General features: G+C 46.0%; 1 protein-coding gene across 1 annotated transcript; it reads left to right on the top strand.

Annotated features, from left to right (window-relative positions):
* Window positions 1-423: 423 nt before the first annotated feature.
* Window positions 424-18,279, top strand: bys (Bystin). The gene is made up of 10 exons (XM_077663382.1): window positions 424-653; window positions 719-807; window positions 2,452-2,575; window positions 3,601-3,733; window positions 4,595-4,737; window positions 12,127-12,224; window positions 12,942-13,020; window positions 14,088-14,153; window positions 17,269-17,477; window positions 17,901-18,279. The coding sequence occupies exons 1-10, from the start codon at window positions 522-524 to the stop codon at window positions 18,202-18,204; spliced, it is 1,377 nt and encodes a 458-aa protein (XP_077519508.1). The 5' UTR covers window positions 424-521; the 3' UTR covers window positions 18,205-18,279.
* Window positions 18,280-19,375: the final 1,096 nt, after the last annotated feature.

Raw genomic sequence — 19,375 nt, 5'->3', positions numbered from 1 at the left:
AGGTCACTTGCACCGACAATTTACTTTGGTTAACCCAAGCCTGTAACTATCGATGCAGTATATCCGCTTCCGAACTCGAATGGAGACCGGTAAATAAAATTTTTGAGAATAAAATCTATATTCGATGCTAATTTTAGATACGTACTGTACTTTAATTTTGACCAACTTTAAATCATTTTTCTAATCCGGGCTGGGCCGGCGCGCGCCCCGCGAAGTAGCCGTCTGCTCTCACAGCGGAAGCGACGCTAGCGCCACAACAATTAAATGCCATGCTTTTGCATAGAAAGTTTTTGTAAAAGCAAACGCATTCAAATAAATAAAGAAATAGTTTTATATCCATTATTACTTTTATTGAAAAAAAAAAGGTGTCCATGGTGCCAGCAGTGTCGGTATCCTAATGGGTATCCACCTCAATCCTAGCCCAGCCTAAAAGTTGTTTTAAGCCGCGACTAGGCAGCAGCGTGGTGTATGCATGTGACCATGTGTTTGATGTTGCCGTGAGCGATTATTTTCCATACAAAATGGGGAAGGCAAGTAAAATAAAGGTGGGCAAACAGAAGCGAAATGTGCCTTTGGACGAGCAGCTGAAAGAAGAAGTGACAGCCAGGAGAGCGAGGATAAAGACTAGGAACCGCAAGGATGAAGACGAATTGGTAAAAAAAAAAAGCCTGCACGTGCAACTGCCGACATCGCTGTTCACGCCGCTCTTTTGTTGCAGTTCGTGGACGAGAAGCTGACGAAAAAGATTCTAGACCAGGCGCGCAAGCAGCAGGAAGACCTCGAGGAAGAACATGGGCTCCAGTCGAGGTGATCAAGCCAGACTTTTTCAGTTTGATTGGTTAACCGGGAACATTTTATAACGTGCATACCTTAAAAACATAATGTCTAACTCCAGTTAATTGCCAGCACTACCTTGTCAGTTGCTACGAGACATAAGAAAGCTCCGTTGCCGCGGGTTTCTGCGTGGTTTCGTGTTGGGGTGCGTCGCAATGGCTTCGTTCAAGAGCTGCAGGAAATGATGCCGGCTGAGGTTTAGTCGCAGCATTTCTTTTTCTGTGCTTATACTGTCATGTGAAGTTCCCTCTTTTTACAGAGGGACGGACTTTAGTATGTCGGAGAACGGCCGTGTATGTGCGCAGGAAGATAGATTGGGAATTGTAGCAGAGCACTGAGTTTCCGCGATCCGTTGCCTCGAAGTGACAGTTGCGGTCGTACGCCATGGCACAGGAGCATTTGGCCGCTTCCTCGTTCACAAAACATCTCCACGCTGGAACTCTTATAAGAAACTCTTATAAGACAGAGCAAAGGATATGGATTCTTCTCTCTGAACTGTGTTCTGTGTGGTTCCTTTCTGTGCGAGAAATACGGGGACGCTTACAAGCTGCTTCTTCACCCGAACTGGGGCTACGATCGTCCTGCCAACCTTTCCATGGTCATTATCCGGATGTTTCGGCTCTTTATCTCTTAGTGACATCCAGTGACAGCTTGTCGGATTCACGCGTCTAACAGCAGCATGATGTGCCAAGAGACAGTTGAAACTGCTGTCATATCTGGCAATACCTTTATGCGGCACGGTGATAAGACTTTTTTAAATCGCACATTATATCAGCGCTGTTGTAGATAGTAGGCTTATAATTATGTGGTTTGCTAGCATATAATATAATTGCTCGTTAAACCTTATTATGCAAGTACAGTGAGTGACTTCGTGCCCATTGTCTCCACAGTGAAGCCTCTGTCATGCTGGCATTTCAGAGGCATCTGAAAATCGGGACCTTTTATTCAAAGGCACACGGTGCACCTCAGGCCAACCTCTTTGCCTTTCTTTGCAAACAAACCAATCTACAAGGTGTAAATGGTGCGCCTTAGCTGTAACGGGCTTTGGTAGTGAAGGCACCTGTCCAAGACCTTCAAAGCCCTAAAAAGCAGCCTTTTTGCTGTACCATGCAAAAAAAAAAAAGAAAAATCAAAGCAGCTGATGTTACCCAAATTTGTGGTTTCAAATACATCTTGTCTAGTTCTGCTTTTTGAAGAGGCGCTTATTTCTCGGCACTAAGCTGTTAGAACTGCATGAAAGAGCGAGAACCATGGCAGCTAGGACAAGAAACAGCATCTAAAGCTACCTTAGATGCTTTTACAGTTCTTTTATGGAAAAACTGACAATAAATTGATTTCTAGGCTGAAGAAAATGGTCCTTTTCAGTTTCAAACTTTTCTTAGCATCATCTTGCAGTGAGTGGTGCTGAAATTTCACCAGCTGGTTGACCTTTTTGTCTGTACCATGTAGCTGTGTCGCTGGTCCTCTCTTGTCTTGCTATTTTGGAGAAATGCATTTGTTGAAAAGGCCTTTGACGAGTGCTGTTGATTGGGCGCTTATTTGTCAGCTGAGCATGTATTAGCCATAGTTGTGTAGTATTCATAGTTAAGCTTGTGCAAAACTTTGGTATTGCTGCAGCTCAACGGGAGTGAAGTTCAAGGTCCCCGACATAAAGCTTCGACTGCCAGGCAACACTGGAGCATCGAGTGATGAAGATGATGATGATGAACCAGAAGAAGATGACACATTCTATGAGACAATTGTAAGTAGCACACTAATGGTTCACTAGTTTTATCTGAAAGGCAGCTTTTTTTAAAATCTGAAACGAGGTTGGTTTTAGTTTATAAGAGGTTGCTAATAAGTAATTACTCCCTTATTTAAAATATACTGCACCTTGGAAGGTTCTGCTAAACATATCGGACTGGAAAAAGGAAGCAAGTTCTGTCACTAGCATGGCAAATTTTTCTGCTTAAAATTTCATGATGTTGCAGTTTTGCTGTTCCTAGTAGTTGTTTTTTTTTGCTATTTTGCATTGTTAAGTGAAAGAGCTGCGCTTGGTTCAGTAATGATTGCTCTGCATTCTATGCATAGGGTTCCGTGTTTTTGATATATGCGATAAACCCTGAAAAATAACCCCCGAAGCGGTTTTCTCTGAATTGGTGAAAACCAGAAAACCCTGAATTTGAGCTACCCTTGAAAAAAAAAAAAAAGATTGTCAGCTTCATGTGATGAAATCTACATTTTTTTTTTAAAGTGTAAAAACTGTGTAGAAATGCATTCCACCGAACACATTGAACAGTCATTGTGTGCTTACTTCACCAGCAGGAGCAGAAAAGATTCATAGCAATTAATTTTCAGTTCTGTTTTCTTGCAGGACTGGCTTGGCACTGCCTCTACTAAAGTTATACCATATTTCTTGCAATTCCAGGAGTACTGCACGTTCAACCTAGATGATATGTGCACTTTTATAACATGTTAAAACCATGAAAAATGACAAAAGATGAAGTAAGGGCATCCCCATCATTTTGCTCCCGTTCTTTGCACTTGCACTGTTTCCTAATGGGACCAATTCAGCTTGCCCAATCCTCTGTTCTTATCAGTCATTTTTAAACAAATTTCCAAGTGCAGTCGAGTGAAGTCATTCTTTTGTTCACTGGCGGGAAATTCCACCAGATTCTAACTTGTGCTGTCTTGCTCTGTCGTCTGGGAGAAATTCTGCTTGAGATGCGGGTTTCTTGAAGATTTTGCATGACTGAAATTGCGACTGTTTTTGTGTTTGCTCTGCAGGAAGTGGATGAGGCGGATGAAAAGGCACTGGAGATGTTCATGAGTGAGAACACTCAGGCTCGGCGCACTTTGGCTGACATCATCATGCAGAAGCTGAAAGAGCACGAGACCGAGGTAGCTACACGTTTTTCGGGTAAGTCCCTGTGTGCATCTTTCTTGGCGTCACTGTTTTTGCTGTGTCCTTTATGCCAGCTGCAGGTGATATCAGTTGTGTAGCTTAATTCAAGTAGAAGAATTGGAATTAATCCCTCTTTCATGGAAACTGGCAATGTTGTCACTAGATGAACAAGTAATGCAAACATATCACATTGAGTACCGTGCTCGGAGCATTTTTTGTTTAAAACAGGGGGCACAGTCTCGTGGCTTTTGGCATAGCAATCGACCAACACTATTTCATCCCAAACCGACCACTGGGCAGGTATAATACAGAGATTCTAAAATCGTTTCTATTCCATTTTGATGCCATGCCCCCCATCAGGCATGGCATTGGTTCAGTCAGTGACCAAGAGTGGGGAATAAAAGATTGGAATAGAATCGTTTTTGAAATCGTTCGATTATAACTAGCTCTGCTTTTCTGCTTGCAGTCCTCCGAACCTCTGCAGGAAAGCCAAATCTTTTATTAGTGGCAGCAGACTAGACACTGGTGTTGACATATCCATTGTCTCTTCAACAGCTGGCACGGTGGCCGGACCCGAGAGTTAATCCTTAGTGGCAGACTAGTGCTTAAACTTCAGTTGGAAAATGTACGCATGCATAGATTTTATTTGCAACTGTGGGCATGGTGCATTCTGAGCTGGAATACATTTTTGTTGATTGCCGTGTTTTGGGTACCGTGAGCATTTAACTGTATGCCAAGGCTGTGCTGCTTATTTCGCTCTCTGACATTTGCTCGATCTGACCTTTGACGTGTGGTGATGTCGAATGTCTGTGGAGAGCTGTGTGCTTGCGCGCGGTATAGTGGTTTTTACCAGACAGGCACTTCAATTTGCTGCAGATGCGGGCAGTGTGCAGATGGCTGACTTAGACCCAAAGGTGATCGAAATGTACCGTGGAGTGAAGAAAGTGCTGAGTCGCTACCGGTCCGGCAAGTTGCCCAAGGCATTCAAGATTATTCCTGCGCTGTCCAACTGGGAACAAGTAGGGACCTTCTTGTGCTTTCTCTTGGTGGCATCTATGGAATGCAAACTGGTGGGCTATTGATTCTTGGAGGGCAAATATTACTGATAAACAAACTGTAGTGCAGCAGAAGCCATGCTGCTGAAGATTAACGACCTTTACTCTTTGTAGACATTACACCTCTGCTGCTCCTGGCACATCATGACGACTCCAGTACAAAAATTACGGCTTTACATGCTCACTGGTAATTGGCACACTCACACTGATTGCTTGACACAAAATTTGAATTGCCTTGCTTTCCTCTAGCTGCCACATTAAGCGAGCACTTGCCAGCTTCTCCATCAGCTTAGCCAATCAGGAGGTGAGTGACATGGGTCTACATATATGAGGCCAGGTCAGTGTCATTTCTTTACTAGGCTTCAGCACCAGATCAAACACAAGCCATCTTCCCTGACGGCAGAACTTGGCCGGTCTGCCAAACTTGATTGAAGTAGTTCAAGAGTGCCTTCCTGTGGTCCAGAGAGGGGTTTTCCAGCATTTAGTTGGTAATGCCATCAGGACTAGGTGCACACCAAAGCCGAAGGCCGCTCAAGGCTGTCTGCAGTGCACACCAAAGCCGAAGGCCGCTCAGGGCTGTCTGCAGTTTCCTAAACGTTAACTAAACATAAAGCATGACTGGATTCCGCCCAGGTTTGAGGGCCAAAGATAGCGCCTTGGACCTGGTAAGTCGCGTTGAACATCAGAGGGCTTTTGGCCTTTCAACACTAGCCATTTTCCTCGCTGTGGCAAAAGCTACGTCAACAACATACAACAGCTGTATCTTACTGTCAAGTATACAACAACTCTATATTACCGGTCAAGTATATAACAGTGAAGTATACAACAGCTATATCTTGTGGAAATACGGGGGAAACAAAGCCTTTCGCCCCGCCCGCACTCCCACTCCGCGGATGCAGCGTTCCCGCTCGCTAACCGCGGTTGGGGTTCGTGCTCGAGGGACAAAGGGAAGGGACGACACAGCGTTAACACTCATATGCTATTTATTACACTTGCAATTAATACACAGAGTGGGCCAGCTAGCTACAAAACATCAACGAGGCATTCCTCGGAAATAGAAGGCTACGTAAGAAGGACTTCCGACTTACCGGCTGGGACAGGGGCGCGACTTCGGAGGTATCGGCGGCGAACGTTTGTATGCGCCGATAATGGCGGCCGGGTTTTCCCATGCGCGCTGCATTCTTGGGGCAAAGCCATTCCCTAGCATTTGCTGGGGAAGGCGGTCAGAGCGCGCGTTTGCTGCGCTCGCTTCGCTGCCTGGAACCAGAAGTCCAGCGACAAGGCACAACGGATCCCCGTGTGCTTGCCGCGGAAGGTGACGAGAGCGTGCGGCTCCAACCGCTCACCACGCTGGCCGGATCCCGAAGGGCCTCTCTCCGGTTCCGCAGAATTCCGCGTAACCTACGAGGTGGCGCTCCCGTCGCCGTTTCCTTTCCCCCATGAGGGAGACTTCCCTCCTCGCCCAGCCGGGGGCTGTCCGTCCCGACGGCCGATGATGAAGATGGGCCGCATGGAAACGGAGGGGGGAAACAGGTTCTCCACATCCCTCCCTCCTTAAATGTCGGCCTACGGTTGAACCCGTCCATGGATGCCATCGACGAAGGGGCCACGAGCGTTGCGATGATGACTGCAAGACAGCTCGTACAGGCGGGGTGCCGGGGTCATCCGATGAGCAGCAAGGTCACCAGGCACCCGTCCTTGTCCCGCGGCAGGCATCCAAAATTAGCGTGTCGGGAGGGTGTTGTTCGCGCCGACGCGCCTTTGTTGGAAGGTAGAGGGGCTGGCCCCCCTCTCGTAGCCGCTGCAAACTGCTCGCCGGAGACTGCAGCTCGATGACTCATGGCCGCAAGGCAGCAGGCAGAGACCCATACAATGGACAGCAGGCCGGGGCAGCTTCTCTTGAACTCTGCATATCGCTCCTAGGATCTCCAAAAGTTTGCATCAAAAACAATGGAGACCGCGTAAACTCACCATTTGGTAAAGTGCGGAGCAATGCAAGTGCCAAACAATCCTATCCGGCACCGCCCAAACGCTCGGTTCATTTGAACGTAGCTGGCTCTCTTGAGACGAAGCACATTCGCGGTTCGCTTTCCGGCATGGTTAAGCTCACTTGAGCTGCGTTAGCGTCTCTGGTTCCGCGAAATTATAAATTCGCTTCGCAGCCCAAAAAAGTAAGTTCGTGCGAACAAAGTCAGCTTTCTGTAGTTGAGCGAGACCTCTCGACTCTAGCGAGGTTAAATATACAACAAGCAAGCCCGTTTGCGCGTGCTTGTGCCACGGTACGACTGTGTCCTCCCAAAAGCGACAGGCAGCTCCCGAAGAGCCTTAGGCCTACTCGCTATTACACTTCCGGGTGCCAACAAAGGGCCAAGGACAATAGCTAGAACACAACGCCACGAGGAGATACGTCTCTGCCAAGGTGACCCTAACGCGAACGGCGCCTACCGCTTCTCGCGGTGTCGCAGCGCCCCGGTGCTTTTCCTGTAATCACGACTGCAATCCAAAACAGCTGACTACGGCACCCGGCTCCCAGAGCCAAAGAGACAGAACAGAGAATATTTACAACTATGTACAAGAAAAATCGGGCCACCCTCCAGGCTTCCGCATTCACTCGCTTCTGGCTTGCTGTTCTCCGTGGACGTCTCGGTCTCGCTCTCCATGAGCGGACCTCGTAGGTTCACCTTCCACAGGTGTACCGATGAAGTGCTCATCAAAAGCGTAGCATGCACGGCAATCCTCCCATGCTGCTATTACGCTCATCTCGCTGTCAAGAAAGCATCTTCGCCTTGTTAGCAACTCCGAATTCGGTTCAGGCCTAACGCTGTTCCAAATCCGGGCGGGCATTCCACGAACCGAACTGACTGCCGTCCCTCGTCCCAAGAGCTTGCCACACGTTGGGACGCCACTGTGGAAATATGGGGGAACAAACCTTTCGCCCCGCCCGCACTCCCACTCCGCGGATGCAGCGTTCCCGCTCGCTAACCGCGGTTGGGGTTCGTGCTCGAGGGACAAAGGGAAGGGACGACACAGCGTTAACACTCATATGCTATTTATTACACTTGCAATTAATACACAGAGTGGGCCAGCTAGCTACAAAACATCAACGAGGCATTCCTCGGAAATAGAAGGCTACGTAAGAAGGACTTCCGACTTACCGGCTGGGACAGGGGCGCGACTTCGGAGGTATCGGCGGCGAACGTTTGTATGCGCCGATAATGGCGGCCGGGTTTTCCCATGCGCGCTGCATTCTTGGGGCAAAGCCATTCCCTAGCATTTGCTGGGGAAGGCGGTCAGAGCGCGCGTTTGCTGCGCTCGCTTCGCTGCCTGGAACCAGAAGTCCAGCGACAAGGCACAACGGATCCCCGTGTGCTTGCCGCGGAAGGTGACGAGAGCGTGCGGCTCCAACCGCTCACCACGCTGGCCGGATCCCGAAGGGCCTCTCTCCGGTTCCGCAGAATTCCGCGTAACCTACGAGGTGGCGCTCCCGTCGCCGTTTCCTTTCCCCCATGAGGGAGACTTCCCTCCTCGCCCAGCCGGGGGCTGTCCGTCCCGATGGCCGATGATGAAGATGGGCCGCATGGAAACGGAGGGGGGAAACAGGTTCTCCACAATCTTACTGGTACTCACCTATGCTGCGGAAATATGGGTTCTAACGAAAAGGTTCAGCGTTAAGGACAATGCAGCGAGTTATGGAAAGAAAAATGATAGGTGTAATGTAAAAAAAAAAAATGGAAGCGGGCAGAGTGGGTGAGGGGCAAACGCAAGTTAAATGACATCCTAGTCGCAATCAAGAGGAAGAAATGGTCTTGGCAAAGGCAAGATAACTGGTAATGGAGTGGATTCAAAGAAAATGCAAGTGTAACAGGAGGCGGAAGAAATAGCTGGGTGAATGAGATTGAGAAGTTTGCAGGGATACGGTGTCCGCAGCTGGCAAAGAGCAGAATTAACTGGAGAGGCCTTTGCCCTGCAGTGGGCATAGTCAGGCTGATGATGATGAACAAAAGCCTATCATAGCGTCCTTCAGAGCTCAATACTAAATAGTTCACAAGCCATGGGTGTACAAGGCCATCTTCTCTGATTCATTAATTCGTTCATCTGTGGTCGTTCGATTCGAGTGAGGTTAGGGACCACTTCAAGCACGGAAAGGGCTCTATTGCGAGGTGTGCCTCAGGGAAGTGTTCTTTCACCCTCGCTCTTTAATGTTGCAATGGCTAGTCATCCCAAGGCCTTGAAGAAAAATTACAAGCAGGCCCATATGTCTGTTATATGCCGACGACTTTGCTATACCGGCTACCAGCATAAGCGATTAGCCTTGATAGCTCGACAGACCGTACTTTCAGTACAAGATTATTTTAAACGTGGGATTGTCTATATTAGTGGAAAAATCTGGCTTTGTGGCATTTTCCACATTATGGAAGATGTTATACGTTGTTGAAGATAGACCTTGGCAGCTCATGCATTCGCCAGAATAGTCGCATGCGCTTCCTTGGCATCGGTCATCCTTGATTCCCATTTTCAGTGGCAGCGAGCTGTGGACTCGATTGCCTTATCTCTGTCTTCAGTGTAATGCCTCAATGCGCCTCAGTGTAACCCATAGAATTGCTAGTTAATAATGGGTTAATCATCCTTCCTCAATGATCAGGCTTCATGATGCCCTGATGATGAGCCGCGTAATGTATCAACTAGCTTTAATATCCCCATCCACTTCTCAGTTTGACTCTTGAAATTTTGCACCGAAATAGTCTAATGAGAGTGCTTGGAGTTCCACAGGTGACAGCAAAGAGTCAAGTTCTTTATGAGTTACTATCTAAATCTCTTAGCCTTGTGGGTTTACAAAGGTGCAGCTTGGTTGCCTCAGAAAGATGGTAGCTGGGTGAGCTCTTCTATAGCACCTTCGAAAGAGATAAGAGTCCCGAGCTTACTTACCACTTAACACTCTGAGTTCCCTAGGTCTTAACGTACGGAGATGAAGCCAGCAGTTAAACCTACCTTCGTTATTTGAGAGTATCGAATGTGCTTTGACCGTTCTTCGACCTCTCGCTAGGCGGAGTACTCCGTACTCCTTTGACTGAAACGCATTGACTTGTATTCGAGCATTTTGAAACAGAATATGCTCTCCATCTCCAAGTTTATACTGATAGTTCTGTGGAAAAGTTAGCGAAGCTGGTGTGGCAGCATTACATATTCCATCTTTGAATATTTCCTGGCCTGTACGCCTTACCTGGGTCATGTCCTTCACAGCGGCTGAAAGCATGGCCATTGAAGCGGCGTTACGGAGGCTTAGGTCTTGTCAGGCTCAACCTGGTGCCATCCTGACAGATTCGAAATCTGCCCTTCAAAGGTTAGAGCTCGAGTTCCCCTTTGAAAGGTTGTCTCTTAGCTCTTTGTGCTTGGTGCATGAACTGCACAGTAGAGGCTATTCTATACATTTCTAATGGGTACCCTCGCACAGAGGCATTTTGGGCAACGAGGTGGCGGACATCCTCGCCCATGCAGCGCTGTTTGCGAATCCATCAAAAAAAGTCTCTCAAGATGTCAAGAGATGCTTCGAAGAAACGGTCCTCAGCCATTTCAGTTCGCTGTGGTGCTCACCAAGCCAAACATGTGACTAAGGGACTAAAAAGACCTGAAACCACTTTACTGCACCGCATTCACATGGATTCGGCTCGTACCCAGAACATTTGCATAAGACGGGCCTGGCATCATCTCTGCTGTGTCCTTCATGTGGTGTGCGCAGTGACGTAGCACATTACCTCATGACCTGCCCAGAATTCAACACAGAAAGGTGTGTTCTACTCACTTCCCTCAAGAGGGCAGGAACGTCGCATGCCTCTTTTAAAGATCTTGCCTACCTGCGTGGACATCACTCATAAAGAAAGGAGGCTTCCCGCCTAAAACTTCTTTGAGACTGTGGCCGGAACTCTAGATGGTGACAACTGCAGTTGATGACTAATGTGGGGATTGTGTGCATGCTGACATAGAGGTACGGAAAGCTGAGCAAGTTGGTTGCTATTATCCATGGTAAAACAGCGCGGAAAAAGCACGAGGACGGAACAAACACGACAACACGAGCGCTGACTTTCAACTGGTGATTTATTACGCACGTGTGTACATATACTATTCCCACCAAACACTAAACAGAATAAAAAATATTCAAGAAACACTGGCAGCAAGGTAGATTTAATGTATTCAGTGATGACGCAGTGTTTCTTGAATATTTTTTGTTCTGTTTAGTGTTTGGTGGGAATAGTATATGTACATACATGCGTAATAAATCACCAGTTGAAAGTCAGCGTTCGTGTCGTCGTGTTTGTTCCGTCCTCGTGCTTTTTCCACGCTGTTTTACCATGGATAACTGACATAGATCTGCCAGGTCACAGATCTGCGCTAGAAATTGCAGATTTTAATTAACATCTAAGTGTCGGTACAATGGAGCAATTGCTCGCAGAATATTTGCAAGGCTCAGCCTCAACCTCTCACATGTATTTGCAAGGTGCCGGAATTCAGACATGTAGAAAATGTGCTGTTCATACATGAACTTCTCCAGGAATTGAACGTACAAATGTTTATTTAAACCATATTGGTATATATATCGATGAACTGTCAAGGTATAAGAAACATAGCAAATGAGGTATGTTCCCAGAATATAGATTTCCGAACAGTTGCTTTATTTTTTTTTGCAGTTTTTTATAGAGCTGTGTGAATAGCAAATTGAATTGAATATTTTTCAAATACTGCCAAGTTAGATTACAGATGAAATGTTCTGAGAAACATGGCCTATAAAAAAAAAAGACATTTATTAGTGGTGTGCAGATATCAAACTTTTGGGTGCAAAGCAAATATAGGATCGCTGCCATTCAGATCCACAGCCAGCTGTTAACCACATCATAGCTAGATGCAGTGACGTGCTACATAGTGCTGTGCACTTCATTTTCCGACCTGTGAGCGCACAGCGGCAGCTCTCAATGGTTGTCAACGCATTGATTGCTTTTGCCGCGTGCCGGCAGTCGATCCTATGAGGAAATAGAAAATTAACTCGCTTGAGAAGTGGAAGGTGCTCTGTTTGGGAATGTCGTGATGCTTCGCCACAAGTTTAGATAAGCAAGAGATTTTTAATCCCTGAACGTTTCGGAGGTTCAAATAGTTTGAATAGTGAAATACCGTTTGACGTTTCGAACATTTTCACACCCCTAGTTTTTGTCTTCATGGCCCATGCTGTGACAGCAGTGTTCTTTGCAGGAGTTCCTTGTGGTTGCTGTTGGCTGTGTTTGGTGCAGTCATTGTGCTTGTGTTATTGCTTTGTATGATTGCCATTGGCCTTAGGGGGACTTAGTTCTTTGTGTCCTGTTGCAGGTGCTATACCTGACTGACCCTGATTCGTGGTCATCAGCTGCGATGTACCAGGCAACCCGGATTTTCGCTTCTAACCTAAAGGAGAAGATGGCTCAGAGGTGTGTATTGTCACTCATGTTTACATGAAAAGCTGTATGCAAATCTTTGCTGGCAGGAAAAAGTGTTCCTTGCTCTCACATCATCTCACAAGATGATGCAGCAGGAGGTTTGCAATGTAGGAAGAGATTATAGAGACTAAACGAGTCCTTCACATTTCACTTTGCTGAGAGCATTTGCTCATGGCTTCATCCTGGCATGACTCGTTTAATTAAACATTGTTCCAGTTTGGCCGTAAGTTATAAGGGCTCCTGATCACCGTGTTAAAACATTAAGGCAGCTGTTTAAGTGCTCAACATTTTTTCATGCCATTACCACACAACCTGGTACATCACAGGTGCCAAAGAATCATTAGCCAGCATTCTTGCTTGAGGATATAGCAAGGCTTGTTCATAGGTGCATCGCAAATATGTTCTGAAGGAGCGGAAGGCAAAGACACAGTATCTTGTCATGGGATTGGCCAAGTGTCAGGAGTGCACAAGCTGCATGTGTATGACCTTCTAGCTTTCAGCAGGCTAGCAGTGCTACGAGGGGAAAGAAAGCCTCAGCAAGAAGGAAGGGTGCACGGTTGGTCAGGGGACCCTTCAGTATAAACATTTCGGAAGAGTGAGCGCATTCTGAAACTTAGTTTATGAATCTTGTGAAAAACATTTGAAGTTTGAAGAAACGTATGTTGCAAAGTTAAAGTTTAATACATTTTACTTTTTCCCTAACCTCAGGTTTTACAACCTAGTACTGCTGCCACGAGTACGGGATGACATAGCAGAGTACAAGAAGCTGAACTACCATCTCTACCAGGTGTGTTAGAAACGTTAAGCCTAGTTTTTCTCTTTTTTTTTTTTTAAGTACCAGGAGAAATTTTTGCAACCTCTTGGTATTACAGAGCTGAGACAACTGCAGGTCTGGCTGTTGTAAAAAATGGCACGATCGTGCACTAATGAGTGTGAGAAGTAAAGAGGAAAATGCTAGATTGTTTAGAACGTTAGAATAATTAATGTTAAAGTTGTGGAAGCATAGTCTGGGAAGCAAAACATAAGCAGCAGAAAAAACTGTGGACATAGCCAGAAATGACAAATGTCATGTCAATGACAGAATCACCGTAGTGCTCCAAATATGATATGTAGGTGCTTGAAATTATATTCTTTGTTTCTCCATAAGGTGCATATGGAATGTGGCTTGTGACGTTTAGTATCCTTAGTTACCAAGCTCCGATTTCATGCTCCCAGAGAGAACTGTGTTGCCATACTGGGGCCTGTTGTATTTTGCTGAATCTAAAAGCTGATATAGCATGTACATAGGACTAGGTGCAAATTTCTGATTATTGTTACCTGCATAACTGTAATACTAATTAAAAAGTTACATAATTGATATTAGTTGATAGGTTAACCAGTGAGCATGCTTGCCCGTTTTCTGATGTCTGTCCTGCCTGCAGTCAAAAGCAATCTCTTTGATGGAGCTGTGTTTTAAATGCTGCTGAAACCCTTACTGTAGCACATGCCTACAATAAATGTTGGCGCTGCTAGCTACACTTAAAATCAAACAAAAAAAAAGCAAGAATTCTGTCATCTGCTAACAGGGCAAGAATGAGGAACTAGTTGGTTGTTCTTTGTGCAGGGAATCGCAGTAAACTGGTTACGAGGCGAAAAGATGGAAAAAACGTGAAGTAACGATCATACTGATGAAGTGTGCTTCGTCTGTATAGTCGTTATTTCATTGCTTTTCATCTTTTTGCCTTGTAACCAGTTTAGCGCTATTCCCTGTTTAGTTGTGGTATGTGTCTTTGCCCGTCCTAGAGGTGGCCTGTTTTCTCTATGATGTCGTCAAGACATTTTCTCTGAAATGTTTTATTTTTGCACTTTTTTCAGGCTCTGCGCAAAGCCCTGTTCAAACCAGGCGCCTTCTTCAAAGGCATCATACTTCCTCTCTGTGAGGTTGGTGTTGGGGTTATATATTTCTTGTGTCAGAGGGCTTCTTTTTATTTTCTGCATATTGTTTTCACAGCTTGCACCAAACATCTGAGTGATCAAATGCATAATGATGAGGTACTATGTATGTCTTCTTGTTGAAATGATCTTTCCTAATGAGGCAAAATGCACTCTACTCCATTTGCTGTGGGCACTCGTTGACCTCTCTGTGCATGTGGTAGTATTAATGTGCAATCTAAAATGGCTCCTAGTCATGAATTCTATAAAGAGAATTCTCACTTTATATAAACAATATACAGTGTTGTGCGTTTTTATCGTGAACACTTAAAAAAATTTCTCCGCCTCAACCGCTGGCTCATTTGCCGTGAAACTGCAGATAGAGCTTGCGTATTATGGTAACTTTTGTATCGGAGCAAGTTTTACAACGGTACTTACTTAGTTGAGCCGTGCATGATGCGAAAACGTAATCGTCTACGTAGAGATCGGCGAACCAAAACCCGCAGACGACGTTTTTTCGCTTAAGAGCGGCAGTGGCGCCATCTGATTTTTCAGTGGAAAATGTCACAAGGCCGCCGAGGCGAACATTGCAAGAAGCGCGGGCCGTTTGATTATGCCGTTCCGGCCGTTTCGTCTGCTTCAAGTGAAGCGCTTACAACATTATCGGCTAATTGAGCAGGAAAAAATATTAGAACAACTGATTTCACCTTTCAACGAAAATTGTTTGCAATGCTCGCCTCGGTGGCTTTGTCGTGACATTTTCCACTACAAACACAGATGGCGCCACTGCCGCTCTTCAGCGAAAAAACGTCGTCTGCGGGCTTTGGTTTGCCGATCTCTACGTAGACGATTACGTTTTCGCATCATGCACGGTTTAACTAAGGAAGTACCGTTGTCAAACTTGCTACGATACAAAAGTTACCATAATACGCAAGCTCTGTGTGCAGTTTCATCGCAAATGAGGCAGCGGTTGAGGCGGGGAAACTTTTGAAAGTCTTCACGATAAAAACGCACAATACTGTATGTGTATGTTCAGTACTGGTTGGATGTCATTTGTCTTTTTTGAGATGTGGCACCCACTGAGTAGTGCTTGTAAATTTTCTGTCGCCCAGAAAAGTGGTTGAAAACATAAGCGCGCAATATGTGTGAGGTGCCAACTGCATGGTGTGTGTTTGGGTCTGCTGACTTCGCCTGTTGCCGATATGGACTGTGCTTATATGAGCGGTACAAGTTGGCAGCTTCTTTTCAACCTGTGGGAGCGCAAGAGATGGCAGAGAAAGAGAAGGTGCACACTCTTAGGGTGGCTTTGTGAAAAAGTGAATTGGTGTGTCTGTCGTTGGAAGCAGCTGCTGTGTTTGGACAACAGTGCGGGGAATGGCTTAGTGTCTGGGTGTACCCAATTCGTCTTCGCACTCATGTACCCTTCATTATCCCCGCTTTTCTCCTCAAAACCTATTGGACGCCGACCAGCTCGAAGTTGCCCCTAGTAGAGGAAGCATTCTATTTTCTGGATTTGTTTCTTCTGTTTTCCTGAGAGGATGGCAAGGCTAATATTTAGGCTCCATGCACCTTTCAGTGGGGGGGCTTCTGTTGTGCTCTCATCTGTTCGGTGAGGTCAAGCGCAGGGAGTTCTTTGCTTGCTGAGGGCTGGCACAACGCACGCCACACTTAGTGGTTGGGATGTGTGTCCCTGGCTTCAACTTGAGGTGGTTGGCTAGGCTGGCCATGCGTTTATCGCTTCTATATTGACACCTGTATAGTTTAGATAGCTAAAGTCGACTGTCTGTCATTGCCAAGAACCTCTAGTGTCCTGTTTTTCCGAGCCAGTGTACCAGGGCTCCAACTAGAACCACTGAACCAACTTTACTGTGTCTGTGCTTTTTGTTTGCTTTGGTGTTTATTCTGCTCTGATTTTGCTGCTGTACACAAGTGGAGAAAAATAAAGCTAGGCCACTTGTGGACATGAGTGTTCCTTGAAACACTATGCATAGCTTTTATTGTGGTTCTTGTGCCATGCAGGTCATGGATATCTGCATACTAGGCTATTAACCAGTCAAAGAGTGGCTATCTGAGGGTATATTGCATACTGCATTGTTCACATTCCATTTATTGTGTTCTCCACAAGCTCGCATTCCTTCTCTTCCAGCCAAGTGTAATTTTGAAACTGTCAGTGTGGTGAGCACTAATTTATGTAGCATGCCATTACCGCACTCCTGCCTAGTGCTGCAGTAACCCTTCCTTGATAAGTCTAGAGTCTACATCAGGAGTTCTTCAACTAGGTTCTTTGCAATCCTTGGGTTCTATGGAGTACTTTTAGGGTTCCTTAAGCACTACGTCCATCCTCGCTTCAGCTCCCACCTCTCCTTTCTGTTTGTGACTAATCGTGCTGTAATTTCTTACATCATGTTGTTTTACAATACAGCTAATCGTTATTAGTTGAATTTGAATTTTGGCATTTTTTGAGGCGTGGAGCATCTACATGTTTTGTTTTGCATGCATATTAAGTAGGTAGAAACAAAAGCCAAGATGCTCTGGGTCTCAGCCCCTTTTCAGAGCTGTCCGGGTGTCACAAGGCTAATAAAAGAGATTGAGAACCCCCGGTTTACAGGATGGCATGAGAAAGATCCATGTTACAAGCACCTTTATCCTGCGGTGTTATAGACAGAATAAGGGCACCTTGTTACACGAGTTGTGTAATATGTGTTGCAAGATATATAAATGAAGTGGGCGCAAAACTTGGACAAGGACCGAGAAGAAACACATACGACAACTGACAAGCGCTTGTCAGTTGTATGTGTTTCTTCTCGGTCCTTGTCCAAGTTTTGTGCCCACTTCATTTATATCATGCAAAGCCAACTTGCCTGACAACACGCTCTTCTGAACTGTGTTGTAAGGTAAACACAAAATGTAGTCATGTGCTGTTGCTTAACTGTTTCATCCTTCAAACTCGTATTTTGCACTGAGAGAATTGTTGGCAATGGAATAATATATGATTGTTTTGAGCAAGCAGTGAAGTTTTAACCAGTGGCTTCGAGGAGATGGAGAAGTGCTAAATTTGGCCTGTCTCTCTAAGAGTGAAAAAATAATTCAAAGGAATGCCGTTCCTTCTTTTTTTCTGCCACAGTCAGGCACATGCACGCTGCGTGAAGCCATCATTGTCGGCAGCGTGCTGAGTAAGAACTCGGTCCCAATGCTGCATGCGTGCGCGGCCATGCTCAAGATAGCTGAGATGCCATACACGGGCGCCAGCTCCATCTTCTTGCGTCTGCTGCTCGATAAGAAGTACACACTTCCCTACCGTGTCATTGATGCCATCGTTCACCATTTCCTCAGGTGAGCCTCTTTGGAGAAATCAGTGGCACTGTTGTGCGAGGTTGCATTGTTGTCACAGACTGGTGTAAATGCTTCCCTTTTGAAGTCTATGGATTCTTTGCACCAAAACGTTAGGAACAGCTGGTGTAGCAAATACGTTGCAACCCACTTGGCACCTTTCTCATGGAACCGTGGGGAAAAGTACATGTCACGATGTCAGCCGCGTTACAGGTGCAGAATATTACAACTTGACTTTCATGCCATCGCTTTGATCTTGTGGTCTGAACTGAGTATGTTAGATCTATCTGTGGCTTGCATTATGGCCTGCATCTGTTATTAGTCTACATCCAGTGTGGTGTGCATTGGATGCTTACAGAAGAGTTGAGTCTTTCTGCATCATTTTGTAAGGAAGTGAGTGAGAGAAAACCAACGTTGTCACTGTAGGTTCGAGCGTGAGCAGCGGGAGCTTCCAGTGCTATGGCACCAGTGCCTGCTGAGCTTCTGCCAGCGCTACAAGGGCGACATCTCTTCGGAGCAGAAGGAGGCCCTACTGGTACTGCTGCGTGCCCAGCCGCACCATTCGATCACGCCCGAGATACGTTGGGAGCTGCAGCATGCCACCTGCCGTGACGTCGAGGTGCCAGAGCCCATGATGGCGCCTCAGGATGGCGGTGGGGAGAATCTGCGGGAGTCCTCGAGTGGAGCAGCAGCAGATGTGGGGGAAGCACCTTCCGAGATGGTTACGTGACATATGGGAACGACACTAGAAGGGCAGAGGCAGCCTGTGCTTGATAAAGTGGCCAGTAAAGTTTGTTTTATGTGATTTTGCTTGCCTTTGTGATAAACCTTAGAAGTGAAGAGTTTCATCAGGCTGATTTCATGAGGACCGCTGTGATAGGTAAGTCTTAAGTGCTGGGAGAGCAAGCGCAAGTCCTGTGCTGAGCACTGATTCTATGTTTTGTGGTAGTGTTCGCTGTCTGCAGCCATCAGTCTTCTTCACTAAGATGTGAGCATTGTCCAAATGAGATTGAGAGGCAAGACAATGTTGGAGAGTAGTAATGTTAGGGGCTGACAAATCTGCCTCAGCGATTAAAAGGGGGTTATTGATGTCGTATATAGTAACAGTGTGGAATGATTGATTCAAAGGCTTACGTAATAGAAACGGCTTGCTTGTTAATCTTCTGAGTAGTTCAGACAACAAGGATCACTTGTTCAAACTTGCACTGGAATTTGCTGTAGGGAAGGATCTGCTCCTAGTTTGCAACGTGCAAATGTGGCGAGGTCTTGCTTATGAAGAAGCTTTTGGGAATTGGAATGCAACTGTGACTGGCTCAGAGTAGTTGTTTTGGCAGCCCATAATGTAATGCCTTGTTTGTTATGAAAGCTGTGGTAGATTACTGTGGCAATCTAATTGATACTGGAACGGCATCACTTCAGCTTGGACAAAGCAGAAATGGGAACAATATTGCAAAGACTTGCAGTGAAGACATGCAGTCCCTAGATTTCAGTTTGCATTACAGGGGGTTGGGAACCTTTGTGAGGGTCAGGAGGTGAAACCTGTCGCAGCAATGCCTTGTCACACTGTTAAAGAAACAATGCAGTCGAGCCAGTTCACCCAGATAGTTTCAGCTACAGTATCACAGTTAAGGTCAGGTGATGATTAGCATACAGTTTCAATTTGTGTTTCAGCACCCAGGAATTAGTTTCTGCTGCAGCTAGGTGTTCAGTATTTTGTGTGAGCAAATGTTGAAAAGACACTATAATTGGCTACAGCTTTAGAACAAAGTAGCAAACACGGTTCAAAGGAGGCCCTCTAGCCAATGGCGTCTACTGATTGTGATGACATCGCGGTTAATTTCCATTTCACTGCGATGTCGTGCTAAGGGATTAACTACGACGGCATGACAAACAATCAACAC

This window comes from Amblyomma americanum, chromosome 4 (genome assembly GCF_052857255.1).
Source record: "Amblyomma americanum isolate KBUSLIRL-KWMA chromosome 4, ASM5285725v1, whole genome shotgun sequence".
In the NCBI taxonomy this organism is placed as follows: Eukaryota; Metazoa; Arthropoda; class Arachnida; order Ixodida; family Ixodidae; genus Amblyomma; species Amblyomma americanum.
Note: the sequence above shows the minus strand (reverse complement) of the source record. Positions and strands in the feature narration are given on the sequence as shown.